Source organism: Enoplosus armatus, chromosome 7 (assembly GCF_043641665.1).
Source record: "Enoplosus armatus isolate fEnoArm2 chromosome 7, fEnoArm2.hap1, whole genome shotgun sequence".
NCBI lineage: Eukaryota > Metazoa > Chordata > Actinopteri > Centrarchiformes > Enoplosidae > Enoplosus > Enoplosus armatus.
Window position 1 is genome coordinate 11,916,434 of NC_092186.1, and position 17,491 is coordinate 11,933,924.

General features: G+C 42.4%; 1 protein-coding gene across 1 annotated transcript in view; it reads right to left on the reverse strand.

The window, feature by feature from the left end:
• The window catches only part of LOC139287730 (zinc finger protein GLIS1), a 66,720-nt gene that overhangs the window by 8,181 nt on the left and 41,048 nt on the right, over positions 1-17,491 (reverse strand). Inside the window, exons 4-7 of the mRNA XM_070908895.1 lie at positions 10,677-10,838; positions 7,780-7,890; positions 4,790-4,931; positions 948-1,128 (exon numbers count right to left, since the gene is read on the reverse strand). Of these exons, the coding sequence (XP_070764996.1) occupies positions 948-1,128; positions 4,790-4,931; positions 7,780-7,890; positions 10,677-10,838 (596 nt within the window). The remainder of the gene's footprint in view (positions 1-947; positions 1,129-4,789; positions 4,932-7,779; positions 7,891-10,676; positions 10,839-17,491) is intronic.

Here is a 17,491-nt window from a genome sequence, read left to right on the forward strand (position 1 = left end):
AATGTTTTCAGAGATAATTAGTTAATTCTTGTCATTTGAGGATAAAACAGCTCACAACATAAACACCAAACGATGATCCTATCGCACCGCTTTGACAGTTTTCTCTCATTAAAGTGTGAATCATGTCCGGCCAAACGGTTTGGTCATCGCGCTGACGCTGTCGTGTCCAGTGGAGATGGGGGACCTTATGAACACTGATTCCAGTGCCAGAAATAGAGCTGGTGATGTGTCACGTTGACCCCGTGGTGACCAGCACAGCCCCTCTTCCCATGAGGGTGCGTCTTAGGGGTTGTGGAGTTGAGTTTGTTTCCAGTGAGACAGCCAAATGGGTTTGTCAGCAGGACGGAGAGGCTTAACCTAACATGATCTAAGTGGGTTCGCACTGCGGTTCTGCCTTGATTCAGGATGATAAATCAGTGAAAAACAATGGAAACACAGTGGGTCAAAATCAGTGTGAGGATCATAATACAATCAGCGGGATTACTAGAGGAAGAAAGTTCAACTTGTGTGTATATAGTTATCTGGATACTTAATACTGTTAATGTGTGAAAATGTTGAATGTATTGTCATTTGAGGGCCTTTTTCTCAGTGAAGATGTTGCTTTTGTTCATCTTTATTCTATTACATTTGGTAACTTCAGGTAGAAATGTTTGACCTTACCAGACTGCGATGTCACATGGCTGAACCTCACATATTTGAGTTTACTGCAGAGGCCAGTCAGAAGAAGTTTTGGTCATGTGACAGGACTGTGACGAAGCCTTACGTGACTGTTCGTAGAGTTTTCCACTCATTAATCAGAAAATGTAAACTTTTACCAGATTTAATATTTATATTCCCCACCCTTCTGACACATTTGCCTCCCTTAACAGTGACCCTGAGTGTAAGAGTAAGTATGACACATCTCCACAGCCGAATACATCCATGTTACACATCCACGGAGGACTCACCCGTCTCTTGTGCCGTCCATGGCAGCCAGCGGGGACAGGTGATGAGGGCTGCCGAGGTCCCGGTCCAGTCGGTGTTGTCGGGAGGGCAGGTCAGTGGCGGAGGCGGAGACGGCGTTAGGGGTCGGAGAGAGGAGCTCCACTGAGGCGCTGTGATGGGGGGTGCTGGAGCCAGCATACAGGCCTGAAAGACAAATAAAGCTAATTCAGTAAACGTGCCAAATAAACTTGAGGGCCCTGCGCTACATATTTCCTTTGAGCAAATTAAAAGCCATTTCATGGCAACAGGATTTTGTTTTGACAACCTTCATCCAATCAGAGAGCTTTGTAAAATTACATTTTCTGTGTTTGTGCTGTTTGTAATTTAGGGTACATTGTTTGTGCTTCCACAGGGACTGGCCTTGTTTGTCCTTACAGCTGTTTGTTCTTATTACACAATAATAAACTAAAATGTTACATGTGTTGAATAGTGACTTTAAACAGTAGGGCATTTAAAAGGGGGAATGAGGTTGCTGGGTCGCCTCTGTTTTGTGTGTGTGTGTGTGTGTGTGTGTGTGTGTGTGTGTGTGTGTGTGCGTGTGTGTGTTTGTGCATGCTGAGGCTTACGGTTATGGTTATGTGAGTACATGCAGGTGTGTATGTGATGTATTTCTGCATGTGCACATTTGCATGTACTTTGTACATTGATACATGTACTGTATCAGTGTCATGTTTTAAAAACGTCTTACATGCAGCTGGAAGTGTGCAGAAAACAAAGAATAGTATCATATCCAGGCTCCGCTCCAAAATGTCCAATATGTCTTTCACTATTTAATCATTGAGTATTTCTAAATCATATTTGATTAACATTTTGTTGACACAGTTCTACTGAAGCCAGCTGCTTGTTGCCAACTTTTTCTACTGTTTCATGCTGTGGACTCTTTCTACTCAGAATGCACTGCAAACTGGTCCTGCAACTAATAATTATTATTATATATTCATATGATTCTTTGATCACAAGTCCAAGGTGATGTCTTAAAATGTCTTGTTTTGGCTGACCAATAGCCCTGAACCCAAAGGTATTCATTTAGCATAAAATAAAACTGAGAAAATAAGTAAGTAAGTAAGTAAGTACATATCAAAAGTTTGGGGGAGTTTTTCCTCATCCGAATCAAGGGTCTAAAAGGAGAGAGGGTGTCGTATGCTGTATAGACTGTAAAGCCCCCTGAGACTATCTTTTCATTTGAGAAGCTGGAACCAGCTAATGTTCAGCCATATTTGCTTGAGTACATTTTCCCTTAAATCCCTGTTAATTTGTCACCACATTGTGCACACGGCTACCAGTTTTAGGAGCTGCACTTGCATATCTGATCTTTCCATCAGTTCCCTTGACATTCAAGTTTCCAATGGTTTAATCTGAAAATGTTGCTCCAGAGAGATAGTGAAATAGTGAAATCTAAATGTTGAGTCAAGAGCTAGACATTGTAGACACCAAGTCTTGATCAGAGAGGTTACACTTGGACCTCCACTTGTTCTCCCAACACAATAAATCTACTCTCTCCCTTTTCTGCTTCATTCATCGGCTGATTTCTTTCCCAGCATCCACGAGGAGAGCGCCGCGCTGACTGTCTGGGGCAGTTAACCAGCGACGAGAGGAGAAGACAGGAGGAGATGAAAGGAGGAGACGAGATCGGTGCTCCTGGTTTTGCCGTTTCCAGGCCCAGCTGCTCTCAAGTGGAAGCATGCAGAGGCCTGATCTGACAGCACTCTGAAATGGTTACAAGCTTGATTCATTACCCCCAAATCATCAATCACAGACCTTAAATGTTTTCCCCTTTAGCCCCAACATCTGCTACCAGACCGGCAAAACAGTCGACAAATAATGGCTGTGATTGCCTCAATTTCATCGTAGTTCCTTGTGGAGGGAGAGAGAGAGAGAGAGGGGATCTGATGGCACTCTTAACGGGTTAGTAGAGGATTATGTACTGAGGATGTTGTGGATTGGCTCTGAAAGGCTTCTGGTGGAGTTCAGGGAGAAAGCTCTGTGTGAGAGGGAGATGGAGAGGTATATCAGCCTCTCAGCATAACAGCAGGAGCATGTAAACCTCTGCACTAAAACTATGATGAGTCCTTCCTTAATAATCAGAGAACACTCTAATTATGCACTATAAAACAGAGAGGGGCTTCTCGTAAGTATCGCTGCAGCCATGTGAACAAGAGCAGACTTATAACCCGTGAACAGGAAAACAAGTTTAGCTCTGACTGGAAGCATGACTCATTTTCTGCTCCACAAGTGTTAATGATGGGATGGCTGCCCACTTTGCCCCACCTCTTCCATGCATCCTATTGGCCCGGGAACAAAGTGAAACTCATGCAAATGAGGGTCATTGCATGCCAACCTGCAACATCTTTGCTGGCCTCGCGTAACACCGCATCCCTGAACGCTTTGGCATGGGCTCCGGAGCGAGCTCCTCTGGGCTTTAAAGCATTTAAAACAAGAGAGCAAGCAACGTCCACTCCGAAATGGAGGGAGGCCGAGGAGAAAGAGCCAAGACTCAGAGGCCTGGTTCGACATTCAAAGACAAGTTGAGCGTTCACAGTTGGTGAACGGTGTGCTGGAGTTCCAGCAACAATAACAGAGAGCGACGGGGAGCCTGGATGAGGTACAGGCAGAAAACAAGGACAGATGTGTCCATAAACCGAGGAAGCTGCGGGGCTGCGGGGGCTTCTCTCGTGTCTTTAAGATTGTTATAATAATCTATTTATCCCTCTGTTGTTCCCAATCCAAAGTAGTGTTGATGTTTGGTGACAGTCAAATTCATCAATTACAAAAATAGAAGTTTAAAGGCCACATGTGATGAATAAAAGTTTCTGTTTGTAATGGCTTTTGCAGTCTTTGCATGACAAGATGACGGGTTAGCATGATATGGTTATGAAATACAAACCAAACAAACAAAAGTGCGAGGTTGTAACACTTCCTTCCAAACTTCAAAATAAACCCGGTGGAGTCCAACATCTAAAATGTTGATGTAACATCTGTATAAGCAATTAAAGATAAATTATAGTGGTGTAATTTGTTTACGTTTGACCAAAGGCAGCATAAGTATGATTTTTACTGCCTGAAAGCACAAAATTACCATAATACATCTGCAGGAATGTTGACATGGCTGTTGATTACCACCAATGACTTGGTGATTGCTTTGCCAGGTGTTGGGATTTCTGGCGGTCAGACCTCACTTGCTGGCCTGCTCTTCTGTTTTGGAACAAATACTCCCTGGCTGTCGATATCCTGAGACATGGCCAGTCTCTTGCACTTGCATTTTGAATTGCTCAACCACAGAGAACGGTGCTACTACTGGTGTCACAAGAAACCTCAAATCAATAAATAACAGATACAGAGAGATACAGATGTATTGGGTAGCATACAATAGTGACTTCAAACCCGCTCAATATGACCAGGGATTTAAGCAATAGGCAGCAAAAGGCATTACAGCCTGGTGTGCCTTGGAAAAAGAAGGAGAGCTGGAGAGTTTCCACAATCTGAGACAAAAATATGATGTGCGGACACGTGAATTCTATAGATACCTGCAACTTAGAAATATTCTTCAGGAAGTCTGTTTCTTTACTACACCAAGGTTAAACGTAAGCAGTTACATAAACGTCAGGTGTGCGATGTGGAAACTTAGTGATAATGAATGATTAATGTATTTCCCAAACAGACTTATCATTTAATGTTGCAAATCTCTTGTTAATAAAGATTGAAGTTGGAAAAAAAACAACTGAGAAAGATGACATTAAGCAATCTTTGCTTAATGCCTCCATGAGGGGAAGAGGCTACATTATCAGGATCAGCATCCTGTGTGCACCTGTGAAGATGTCTTGGCCCAGTCCAGGAGAACGGCCGTCTTTGCCGTTGTAGCGGTGCTGCGAGGAGGCGGAGCTCTGTAGGTGCTGCATAGACAGACAGTCACTCAGGACGTCTTGCTCCAGGTGAGGACAGGGCCGCAGCTGTCAATCACAAATATAAGAACAAACATTTACAAGAAATGATGTTGAGTGATTTCAAGAGAGTTCCATCTGCTTTGCAAGATTACACAACTTAACAAAACACAGCTTCAGTTTTATCTATTTGTAAGTTGGACCCTATGTGGGGTGTTTTTTTTTTCTTTCTCTTTCTGCAATAACATGATTTTAACATTAATTTAAAACAGTAACTCAGCAAATGAGAATACATTCTCAGTCAGGGGGAACCAGAGGGAAGATCATACGCTCCTTTTTGAGTCATGAGTTGGCCTTGGACATTACGGGTAAGTGATCACTGTACCAACTCAGAGCCAATGCGAGATTGCTTCTGTTTCTCTCGCTGCCAACAGTAATGGGGGCAACTGAAGACACATTTTAGCTGGAAAGTCCATCACACGCCACGCAGGAGAAACCTAAACCTAAGGAAACTTGTGCAAGTTGGAGAAGTGGGACATCTGCCTTGCGGATCAGTGGAACAGCTGACCTGTTGTATACATCAGTGGATTTCTCTATAATAAAACATTACAGTTGCTGAGGTGCACACCAGGACAGTACTAACGACCACATCGCTCCTTTACTCAGGAGGTTTGCCTTCAAACAACCTGTACATTCAACACAGGGACCAGGACAGGACTATAGCTGATTATCAGAAGTAGGTAGAATGAAAGACATTTTAAACCAGAATCAAGACACTACCAAGGGTCTCAATGGCATCTGCTTTGGCTCTAATATCAGACTTTATGGACAAACAACAGAAGTGGACATAATCTGCTACAGTAGATTTAATATTCATTCATAAACGTCTGATATAGTTCAGTCTCATGTGTCATAGAGCTTCACTGTTGTCCACAAACCGATAAATCATGACATGTTCCTAAATAATGCTGAAAAAATATGTAATTACGCTAACCTAACCAACCTTGTAATTTAAAATCTACCCACTTTACATCCTTATTAAACATTCAAACACTGATCAGGTGTTAGACCAGACATTTAAAAAGGGGTCAACGAATAGTAGCTTTGTCAGTCGGTTAAGTTAGCTACAAAGCAGTTAAACCTGGCAGTTACTTGTGTAAATATTTAGTAGAACTAATTTGTGCGGTGCAACCCCTTTTAATTAGTTAATTTCAATTGATTTATTCATTTCTTGAGCTTTATTCAAGAAGAAGATGTATCCCATTTTAAATCAGTGATGCGTAAATCTCCACTTAATAAACACTTGCTCTATAAATAGGCCAGGTTTGAACTTAAGAACAGCTGGTGCAACTGGCTCCTAAACATTTGAATCCAATATATGTGGGTTCAGTTCATCAGGAAATCAGCAAGTGCACTAATTGCAAATCAGGTTTATAATTTTTGTCATCATGCTGTGATATTAACTATCTTTTTTCAGTGGAGTGTATAATAGTAAGATGTGATAACTTTATGAAGCCAAGAGGCATAAAAACCTGGCGGTGTTGCTGTGAGTCATCTGGACCAGAACCAGTCAAGTGTGTGTTTGAAAGAAAGTGTTACAGTTACAGATGACAAGGCCTTTTCTCCATCATCATACCAACCCTATCAATCTGCCTATCTGTCTCCCTGTCTGTCCATACATCCACAAATCCACCCTTTGTTATTCCATGAAAATCAATTCCACATTTTGATTTTGTGGTTGGACTGTGGGTGGAAACATTCTTCAGCATCATCACAACAATCTAGTCTACCCTCTGATTATTCCCACAGAGTTCATTGACAGTAATGAGCCAAGCGGACAGATAACAACTTTATCTGTGCGTGACTTACATCTTTTAAGACCTTTTGCCTATCTGGCCAAATCGAGGATGTTTGAACTTTTCATTGTGGTTTTGCTCAACAGTTTTATAGCTGACATATCCACGTTATGATTTCACACTTCAGATATCAGTAAATGTGTATGTGCATGTCCTCCTGGGGATCCTCCTGAGTGCCCTGCAAAACATTCATCACATGTAATTGGGGCTCTGTTTTCACCACCGCGACACTCCTAACAGTTTTTCTTCGGTCCGCTCCAAGAGTGGAGTAAGAGCGTTTGTTTGACATTTGTCCATAACATCTGGCCACTGGGGTATTCCGCGGTACAGCTTATTAACAATGCTACAAGCACACATGTGTTTCCCTTTACGATGCTAAGCAAAGGAACACATCATCCAGCCTGCCACTATCCAGCCCCTTCCACAACAATGAGCCCATTCTCTGTTATTTACCCGCTTCCAGTCAGGGAAAGAATGGGCTTTTGACCATGAACACGATGAATTGTGGTCAAACCTGATCTATTGTAGGGGAAACGATTCAAGACACCCCTCCACCAGCGCCCTCCCAACCCCTCAATTAAACCAACTATGGATCTGTGTTTAATGCACATCAGAACAGGAGAGATTACATAAAGCGGTCTGTTTGTTAAACCTGTGGCCCTACCGTATTCACTTGAGTAAAGTCACGCTGGAGGCTGACTTAAAAAAAAGGTCCACAGCAGCTCTTGAGCAGCACATAGCAGTGTAGTCTACATGATACACAGGCCAAGCCACCCATACTGTATGTACGTAAGTATGCCCTACTAGGACTTGTTATGACAACTGCAAAACAAAACATGATAGATAAAATGCCTTTTTTTTAATTCATAGTGTCAAATTAAGTTCAAGTTAGAGACATATACTTTATCCTTTTAGATGCTTTTATTTGATGCTAAAAAAAGAAATAACAAATGTCAAGTGGCAGAATGACAAGACCATAGAGGTACACATTTTAGCTTTCTGATTCTCTTTAAATCCCTGTATCTATCTGTTCTCTTCCTCTCTTGAAGAAGGCGTCTTACCTTTCTACGCACCTGTTGCTCTTTGGCGGAGTGGATCTTGACGTGTTTGCGTAGGGAGCTGGGATCTGTGTAGCGCTTGGTACAGCCGGGGATCTGACATGCGTACGGTTTCTACAAGAAGAGAGAAAATGTTTCACATCACTTTAAAATGTGAAATACGTTTAAATTCACTTAATTGTTAAGGACAGAGACGTGAGACGTTAGGGTGTGAGTAAGCAGAATTAATACACAGTAAGTCTGAAATCTGTTGAAGTAAAGGCAAAGTTAAAGTCCTACCTTTCAGCTGAGAATGACAGAATTTGAAGTAAGAAGAAGAGGGGGAAAAAAGCATGAAAAAGAAAAAAGAAAAGAACCATTATAAAACACAACAAATTACCTCCCTGTGGTGTTTTGTTTTTTAATTCAGGACTTTAAAGCTGGTCTATGATCTGTTTCACTTGCTGTTGCACATAGGTCTATCCTTCTTTTCTTCTCCCAATGTAGTAATGAACCCCCTCTCTTGGTGCTGACAACATCAATACTATATGATTAGTATAAATACTTGATGATGTGACTAAAACACTATTTCATATTTAAGAAATAAAGTAGGACATTAGGTTGGTTGGTTTTTGCATGATTAAGAAAATAGGACTGTAATGTGAAATGTTCTATGTTGGATATTGTGGACCAATAAAGAGTTATATTTAACCAACTCTGTGTAGTGGTACTTATCAGTATGTCAGCGCACACACTGACATACAGACTAGTTGTAAAGAGGCAGATGTGGGCAGATTAGAATAACAGACATGCACTGTCATAGAGTTTCCTCGTCATTTCACATTCTTCTCATTAGCAAATTTTTCCAAGCAAATATAGCTTGTAGCTAGCTGATTGAGGGATTTTTCCCCTCACGGCAATTTTTCTTTCATCCTCAGGAATATAAGTTGGCCATTAAAGGGTAAGGGGATACGCGTCTTTATTAGCTCTGCCTCCATACCTCGACCTTCTCTGTAAATAAGCCATTGTTATTCCAAGGCGCTTACAGTGCCACTCATCTCCGCCATGTTTGTTTTGCCAAGCAACGCACCCAAGACAGCGCAGAACCTTGAGTAAATTTTTTTTTTTAAAAATCAAGCAGAACTTCTATGTAGAATAAATATCATTAAAGCTAGAAAATGATTTTCCCCCAAAGTGTTTTTGGCAGGGCAGGCAGCTGGGCAGGCACCGTGAATGCCTTAGCGGGGTGTTAATGTGAAGCCATAAGCATCGGGGTCCCAGATTAGCTGTATCATTTGTCCTACTGTGGAAAGAGTGGGTGGTGGAAGAAAATCCTTAACTGATAGAAAAACACAAGTCTGCATTCAGAACTCTACTTAAGTAAAAGTTCTGAATGATTTACTACTACATGTACAAAAAGCATCAGTGGCTGGCCAGTAGAGGAACACAGGGGGGAAATATTCTGGAAATATAAATATCATAAAAATACAGTTAAAATGAATATCTCTTTCAATTAAAGTTTTGCAGAAAGTGGTGAATTTGAGCGTTTACTGATTTAAATGTAGTGCCGCTACAGCTCTCTTTCTACCTGCTCAGCATCACTGATGTTTTATTCTCTCTGGCTTTTTCAGCATTTGCTCATAAAGCCTGATTCCAACTCTCCAACCTGATGTAGAGTGAAGAGTTCTTTCCACCATGTCAAAGAAAAAAAGACTCCCTTTGTAACAAGTTGACTAGTTGACTTAAGAAAATAGTTTTTGAGGAACACATTTAGTTCCATATTGTTATAATCTTGTAAAAACTCCTAATTGAGTTGGAGTTGTTTGGAGGGTTTTGTCACGGCACAGAAATGTACATATGGGACGTAATCGACGGTTCAATAGATAGAGGGTGTGGTATGTTGTGACCTCTGAGACAAATGGCTCTATGGAAGCAGAGCATTTAAAATCAACATTAACACTGACTTCATTTGGATTACATAAACACAGGCTTCACTAACTGATTTGATTCAGGTTAGAAAATTGCTACAGCATTTTTGACTCCTTCACCTTCAAGACCTATCCGAAATAATGTCCTTGATTTCTTCAGCTATGATTCTGTTATCACCTTTTTGGCTGATTGGCTTGAAGCTGGTAAATGTATATTTTTTTGGAACTGATCACAGATTATTTTAAACTAAATCTAGTAATAATCTCAAACATATAGATATTGACAAGAGGTGTTTGGATTTAAATAGTTGATAAGAGTAGAAATTACAATACCTCCACTGTACTTAAGTACATCATTTGAATTTACTTACTCCTTAGCTGTGTTGGCGTGCGGATGGTGATAAAGTGAGGTATTGGTGGGGTTACTGAGACATGACGAGTGGCAGCGATGGCTGACTCAACCTTTCCTTCCCTTTCCACAGGTCAGACAAACAGGCGAAGCTCTGTCTGAGCTCGCAGCTCCCATCCAAGTCTGTTACGGGCCGAGCTCGGCCTAATGGAACTGATCATTTAATGATCTGCGGCGTGTCACTGCCAGCGTACAGAGAGGGAGAATGCCACACTGCTCACTGACTGACAGCAAATTAAAGTCTAACACTGTCAAGACGTGGAAATAGGCGTTGAGACTTGGACGGCTGTGCAGTTTTTAATGTGGGTGTAAAAGCGATGGAGGGATACAGTATGAGCACACACCAGACACACACACCCACACATACACTGACGGGACTTTCATTGGTAGTTATTCGACAACTAATATTTTCATTTTACATATAGTCTAATCCCTGAATGGATTCCATAATTTCATGCATTCATCCTTTCTGCAACACAGCGACCACCCACACTACTTTAACTGTTGGCCCGAGACAGGTTAAACATTAATCTACTCCGAAGAAGCATTGGGAGGTGAGACAGAGCAGTGACTTGGTTTCTGACCGTGTCCAGGTGAGTGCGCTGATGCTTGGCGCGGTCGCTGGAGTTGCTGAAAGCTTTCTGGCAGCCGGGGTGCTGGCACAGGTACGGCTTCTCTCCTGTGTGGCTCCTCAGGTGGATCTTCAGGTTCTCCAGACGCGAAAACGCTTTGTTACAGCCCTCGAACTGTGGAGGAGGGAAGACAGCAAACACACACACACACACACACACACACACACACACACGACACAGGAATGCAAACACACACAGATACACGCACAGAAGACAACCACATTCAGGCAGGTATGCACAGGACCACACAAGGAAATAAACAAATGCCCACATGAATGCACACACACATATACATGGAGAAGCACACCCACACACACACACACACACACACACACACACACACACAGAAAAAAGAAATCAATCAGTGTAAAGCTGGTAAATTCTGGTACAATGTGGGCTCTGTATACGTGTGTCTCTGTGACTCAGAAAGAAGCTGTCCCACTCCTTCCCTCAGTCCCTTGATCACTCGCACAGCTGGAGGAGTTCACTCTACACCACACATTCACCAGCTACGGAAAAGTGAGGGATGTTTTAAGAACATGGGTGGTATAATCGCAAGCATTTTTTCCATGGCTCTTGAATTACGCGGCCAGTCCAAGGACCTTTGTTGAAAACCACGTCCACTTGAAAGACAGCGGCATGCGTGACAGTACACCTGCCTCAAGGCTGCCACTGCGTCTAAATTGCAGGAGAAACTGGAGTGTGCCGTACAGCGGCGGTTAATGGGCTGTAATGCATAGCATGAGATAAGTGTTCTGCAGTGTATAGTGCATTAGACTGACAAGTGACAGTGACTGTAAACAAGCTCATATCCGACCCAGCTTGGCCCATTTGATCCAAACCACTCAGCCAATGAACACCACAGATTTGTTAACACGTGAATGATTCATGAGGCTTCTCGCATATCCACTCCTGCTCTTAAGCAGAAAACACGGCTGATTGGTTGATGAAGCGGTTCATGTCGAGACCCCCTACAGAGGCTGCTGTGTAAACAGTCATAAAGTGTATGGGAAACATAGCTTAATGTTACTTATATCTACCTACGGTTAATCTAAGGTATTCAGCAGCACCATGACATCAATACACTGAGACTTAACTGTCACAGGGTAGAATAGGAGCAGGTAAGGAGCTCATGTTGGCATCTTTCTTCTGTACAGCCACTTGCCTGTCACCCTATGGGGACTTCAGATGCATGGCTTGTATGAAAAAAGAGAGGGGCACAAGACAGGTGGACGCATGAAGATGGAGACTAAAGAATACAGAGACAAAGAGTGGTGGTGAAGATGGAAAAGGAGTTCGCTGACGGAAAAGTAATAGTTACTGCATCTGAATAACTGTGAAGATCAGACAAATTAGGCCAATGATGGATTAAAGAACGTCGGCAATGTTTTAATTGAAACACAATTTTCAGACACGACATATAAACAACAGAGTCATCCTGTTGTTCTTTGTATTTACTGTGATTCTGATGTTTGAGTTTGATCTAATGAATGAATGAAAATGCAACATGCAGATGCATGTCTCCACAGTAGACGATCTGCTCAGAGTTTGATGGTTATTTATCTATTTATTTATATTAGCTATATTATATAAGCTGAAGCCTAACTTTGTTACAAATTTCTGACTTTCGCGCCTCTAGGTTGTAGTATCAAAAAAGACACTGTGGCAGACAGCAATGCAGAATTTGAAACATGCTATGATCTTACCAAAATCATTAGAATTCTACAGCTATTTTATATATAATTTGAATATACTTATCTTTATAATTGTTTAAAAATATATATATATAATAAATAATAAATATATATCAAGGAAGATAAGATAACACAAGGTAAGATTCAAGAGGTGTTAACAATGAGATGGCTAGAATATGAAACAAAGGAGTCTTTGTTCATACTATGTCAAGAACCTAAATATGAGGTTCAAAACACTGAGAAACAAGGAGCCTGGGAGGCTTTCAGTCAGATAAAAACATGGTACTCCGACTTCAAACTCCCCTTAAATGTCAGACAATATCTTCTAAACAGCTTCCCCACTCTTAAATCTCATCTAAAACCATTTTCTTGCAAAGCGTTGTTCAGTGCAAATTCAACTTCATGGGCAAACTTTGGCGGAGGCCCTGCGGTCTCTACTGTCCATTGTACCCTGACCTTTAGTGAAGCCTGCTGACAACAGGTCGGGTTACGGCTAAGGAGAGAGTGACACCATTCTTCTAATGGGCCTTCAGCTTCATCTAGGCTCAATACTCATCCCTGGTCTCCTTCATTCACTCACGCAGCACAGGCAGGGCCTTCTATTCACCGAGGCTCCATTTAATATAGGCGAAACCTAAGCCAGTCATGGTAGAGCCGTGTTGGGTGACCAGTGGCTGATCTGTGGGTGTATGTGCCTGTGTGGCTCAGCGAGACAGTCTTAATCTGCCCGATTATGACTACACAACGCACAGCTCCTCATGAAGTCTGTAAGACCTTTGAGCCAATGCGTTTGTAAACGCATCTTTTTGACATGATCACACAGATTCTTTTTTTCCCTCATTGTCAGATATTTTTACAAAAAGCTCCAATCTAACAATTTAAACTGAGCTTCAGAAGTAGATGTTACTGAAAACAAAACTGGGCAAGCATATGTGCGCCAAATCATAGGACATGGATCTCGTCCAAGTCAGTCTGGGTACCTGAGTTTATAAGAGAAACTTCTTTTACTTCTACAATGAGCAATATTAAGATTTAAATTAAGAAATATCTGATCAAAGAATAAGTAGACTAAGAATCTGAGAAACTGAGTGTTTCAATTGCAACTTTTGATACTTGACAGCTTTATAATACTCAGTGGAACAGACATATTCTGTAATTAAAAGGAGGTTCAATACACAGCCCTATGTACAAGACCTTGGCATAATTAGTGCCCATCTAATCAGCTATATTTGGACCTGTACACTACGCGGTGCGGCTAAAGCTGAGACATAATCAGGAGAAATGCATGACAACACGACTGACTTCTTGACTAGACAGAAACACAAAAGTCACAATGAGGCAGAGGGCTGGAATGTAATATGAATAAAAAACCCAGAAACGATCAACACACACACACACACACACACACACACACACACACACGCACTCAGTGTACAACCATGGAAAATTTCACATTGCACAGTGTTGTACAGCGGAAACGTATTATTCTAACGTCACGCCAATCAAATGTTTCGGATGGAAAGGAGAGACGCAGCGAGGGTGGGAAAGTTTAATAAAAATCTCAGTGCAGAGGAACATCCACACTGCCACACCAGTCATGACAGACACGATCCATGCCGACTGCTGAAATACGGCGCCAAGCATTTGAGTTTGGAAAACAAACACGGCTATTATTGACGTGCCAAATGTGTGTATTTATGTATAAGGGAATAATCACTCTTTCATTGCTTTCTTTTCCGCAATACAAATTTGAGGCTAAATTATAGTTACGGGTCCGTGGAGAGAACCGTGTTAATCGTGTAGAGCATATTATTACTCTGGGAGCTGGACTAGCAGGGAGACGGCGGAGTATGAGGTTTTCCTGCGTGCTGGGAAACCAATAGGCACTGCCACCTCTAGGCATGGACATTACCCAGAACCCTGCATGAACAATTTTATGCTACAGTAAGATGCTTTAGCGTGGCCAATCTGGTGGTTAAAATTATTTGTTTCAGTGAGTTCATGGGTTGTCAAGAACCTACTTAGGTTTGGATATATGGGGCATGCATTTCTCCGGTTACTGAAGGACGTGAAAGTGTTTTAACGGTATCGATGTGGTCTTATTTTGGTGGAAAGGTGACCCATGGCAATTATACATCCCAGGTTATGGGTTTGATTCCCACTCAATTGACCTAAGCTAAAAATATAAAGATGATAAAAGCCTCTCAAAATAATATGCATGTTAAGTCAAGTCAACTTTATTTATATAGCCCAATATTCCAAATCACAATTTGCTTCATGGGGCTTTACAACCTGTAGAGCATACAACACTCTCTGTCCTTGGACCCTCGATTTGAATGAGGAAAAACTCTTTTAACAGGGAAAAAATGGAAGAAACCTCACCGCCACGGTGGATGGCTCTTCCTGAGAGCCTGTCTGTCTGTCCTGGGATATGTTAAAAAAGCATGCATGTCAATAGGTTCCCTATATCGTCCATGAGGAGCTGCCTAAAACAAACTGTTTAGAAAGTAATGAACACGCACAGTTAAAGTGGTATAAACAGAGAGTTGTGGAAGATGAGGCTTCTGACACACGATTGATTTTACCTTTGATATTATCTATGAAAACAGTTTAGACAGCGCTAATCACATTAATTGCTTTAAACATGTTTAGTTTTCCTCTCTCAAACCTCCGTCTAAGGTAAACCGTCACATCACCACACGAGGGGAGCGGCACTGGCAGCATGGAGGGATTTGAGCACCGTTTGACACCATCTCACTCTTGAGTAGGGGGGTTCAGTAGCTCAGTAAACATTCGGGATGACAGCAGGGTCTTGACATGGCTGAAGGGGGCTGAGGGTGGGTTGAGAGGCAGCTGATCACAACAGACAGATTATGGGCCCAGCATGCAGGCTAGTGGAGGTGCAGCGGCGGCTGAGGCCTTCATGGGAAATGACTCCTGACTGGCAGGGAAAAGGCCAAACAGTGTCGGGGCTAAAAGGCAGCAGTGTACGACCCTCCTCACATGCGGCGGCTCATTAGCAACCTGCAGGAGCTGTGTATGATGGAAACAAACCAGCCGTTATGGAGGGGTGTTGGGAGGAAATATGGCTGCTGACATGTAGGACAAAAATCTGATTAAAAGCTTTAATGAACGGCATAAGAAGACAAATGCAGAGAGAGGAGAGAATTAAAGGTAAGGTAGAGGTTCTTCTCTTTGGAAAAACAATATCTGACTGCAGTCCTTCATCACCTTCACAAGTTTTTTTCCCAAACAATAATCTCCAGGAATTTCTCTTCTGACAGTCGAGCTTTTCTGGGGTTGCTACAGAGGAGACGGAATCTCCTGCAGCACTAATATATCTTTCTGGCCCCGGACAGTAATTGTAGATCAGGCCTCTGACTAATGATGGGGAGATGGGATTCAACTGTTCGGCTGCTTACTAGCATGAAATTCACCATTACTCATGTTCAGAGGGCCCCCATTAAAAGAAAAAAGGTCCTCAGAGCCTGAAAGCCTCCACCGGTTCTCCGCTGTGATTAGTTTTACCTAATACATCCCGGCTCCTTTACAGCCAAGCCTGACAGACATGATGAAGGGCAAAGAGTTTTGGTGGCACAAACACTGCCAAATAAAACATGTTACAAAGTGCAAATGCTCAAAAGCAGCCTGTGTAACTTTATAAGTATGAAAAAAGGGGTTTGGGGGAATGAGTTGGTTTATCACAAGGTGTCTTTCTCTGCCCTGACCAACGAGGAAAACCACCAACACTTCAGGATCTGTTCGGAGGGGAGGCTGTGGAGCAGAGTGCCCCGGCTGCGGATGGGAGGAACATGTGCATTTAATCTGCCTGCTTCCAAATGCCCTGTGGCAACCACAGCAAAGAGCAGAAAAACGTAAATGGATGAAATTATATCCATATGATTCAACGAGACAGCTAAGGAGAGGCAGGTTTCTCATGCGCTTCGTCAGGATACAAAATTAAACACAGCTTGGCTAAAACATTCGCATTACATAGTTTACACATATCATTTCCACTGTGAAGCGGGACCCTTTTAGCAGCCAGCCTCATCTGTTGTGAGTAGGGCTTTAATTTGAATTGAAGATACCGCTGGACTTTTTTTTTCTCTTTTTCTCAGAGCAGGAGAAAAATGAATTCACACACACTTGCTTTGTTTTCCCTTGAAGCATCTTTTCTACCCCGTCTCCTGCACTTTGCCTAATTTTTGGGAAGCCTTGATTTATGACTGGTGAGATATGAGTGAGCACAGCAAATGACTAAAAGCGAGGGAGTGTTGTCCAGATGCGAGTGAACAAGAGCTCAGCCGATAAATTGGTGGGAGGAAGTAGTCATGTAAATGACTAAAGAAATTGTTCTTAACAGCCATTTTGCACTCATGCCTGAATAGTTTGGGGGCCAGATTAAAAACTATGTGGATGGCACAACAGGAAGCATTCCTATGATGACTAAATGAGGCTGCTCGCATAATGAGCCGGCCCAGCTGTTTTGTTCCTCTCGCAGACTGTTTGCTGAGAGATTGAGGAGGAAGTGTAATGATGGATCTGAACCCCTGTTCCTGCGGTGGAGGCCTGGCACAGTGCAGAGTCTGGCTGCACAACAACATAGTGAGGCTTCATGGAAGCACTTAACCTGCTGTGATTCAGAGGCCTTCATTCAAATGTCTACCAGCTCTGCAGCCCTGCATCAGATTAGAGAGCTGAGATGTGATTTCCTCTTAAACCAGGCAGCCTGGGGTTTACCGGTTCACCAGGTTGAGGGAAAAAGGAAAACAGGGTCACGTTCCCAAAGAGATGGAGCGGACTGACAAGGAAAAGGATATGTCTTCAGTGTTATCATGCAGCGTTAGCGGAGAACCAAACCGACTTCCAGCTTGATTCTTCTGTTGCCCCCAGCATATTAAATTTTCCTCCTGGGCAAAGGCTCAGGGTGTCAAGAAATTATTTTCACACTGACATACTTCACACTTAACTGCATGAACACTGGTCAACTTTACAGCTCCCTTTGAAACAGACTCTAATTCTGACCGCATCCATAGCAATGCTTCTTGTTTGGAGGCAACAAAACCAGAACTA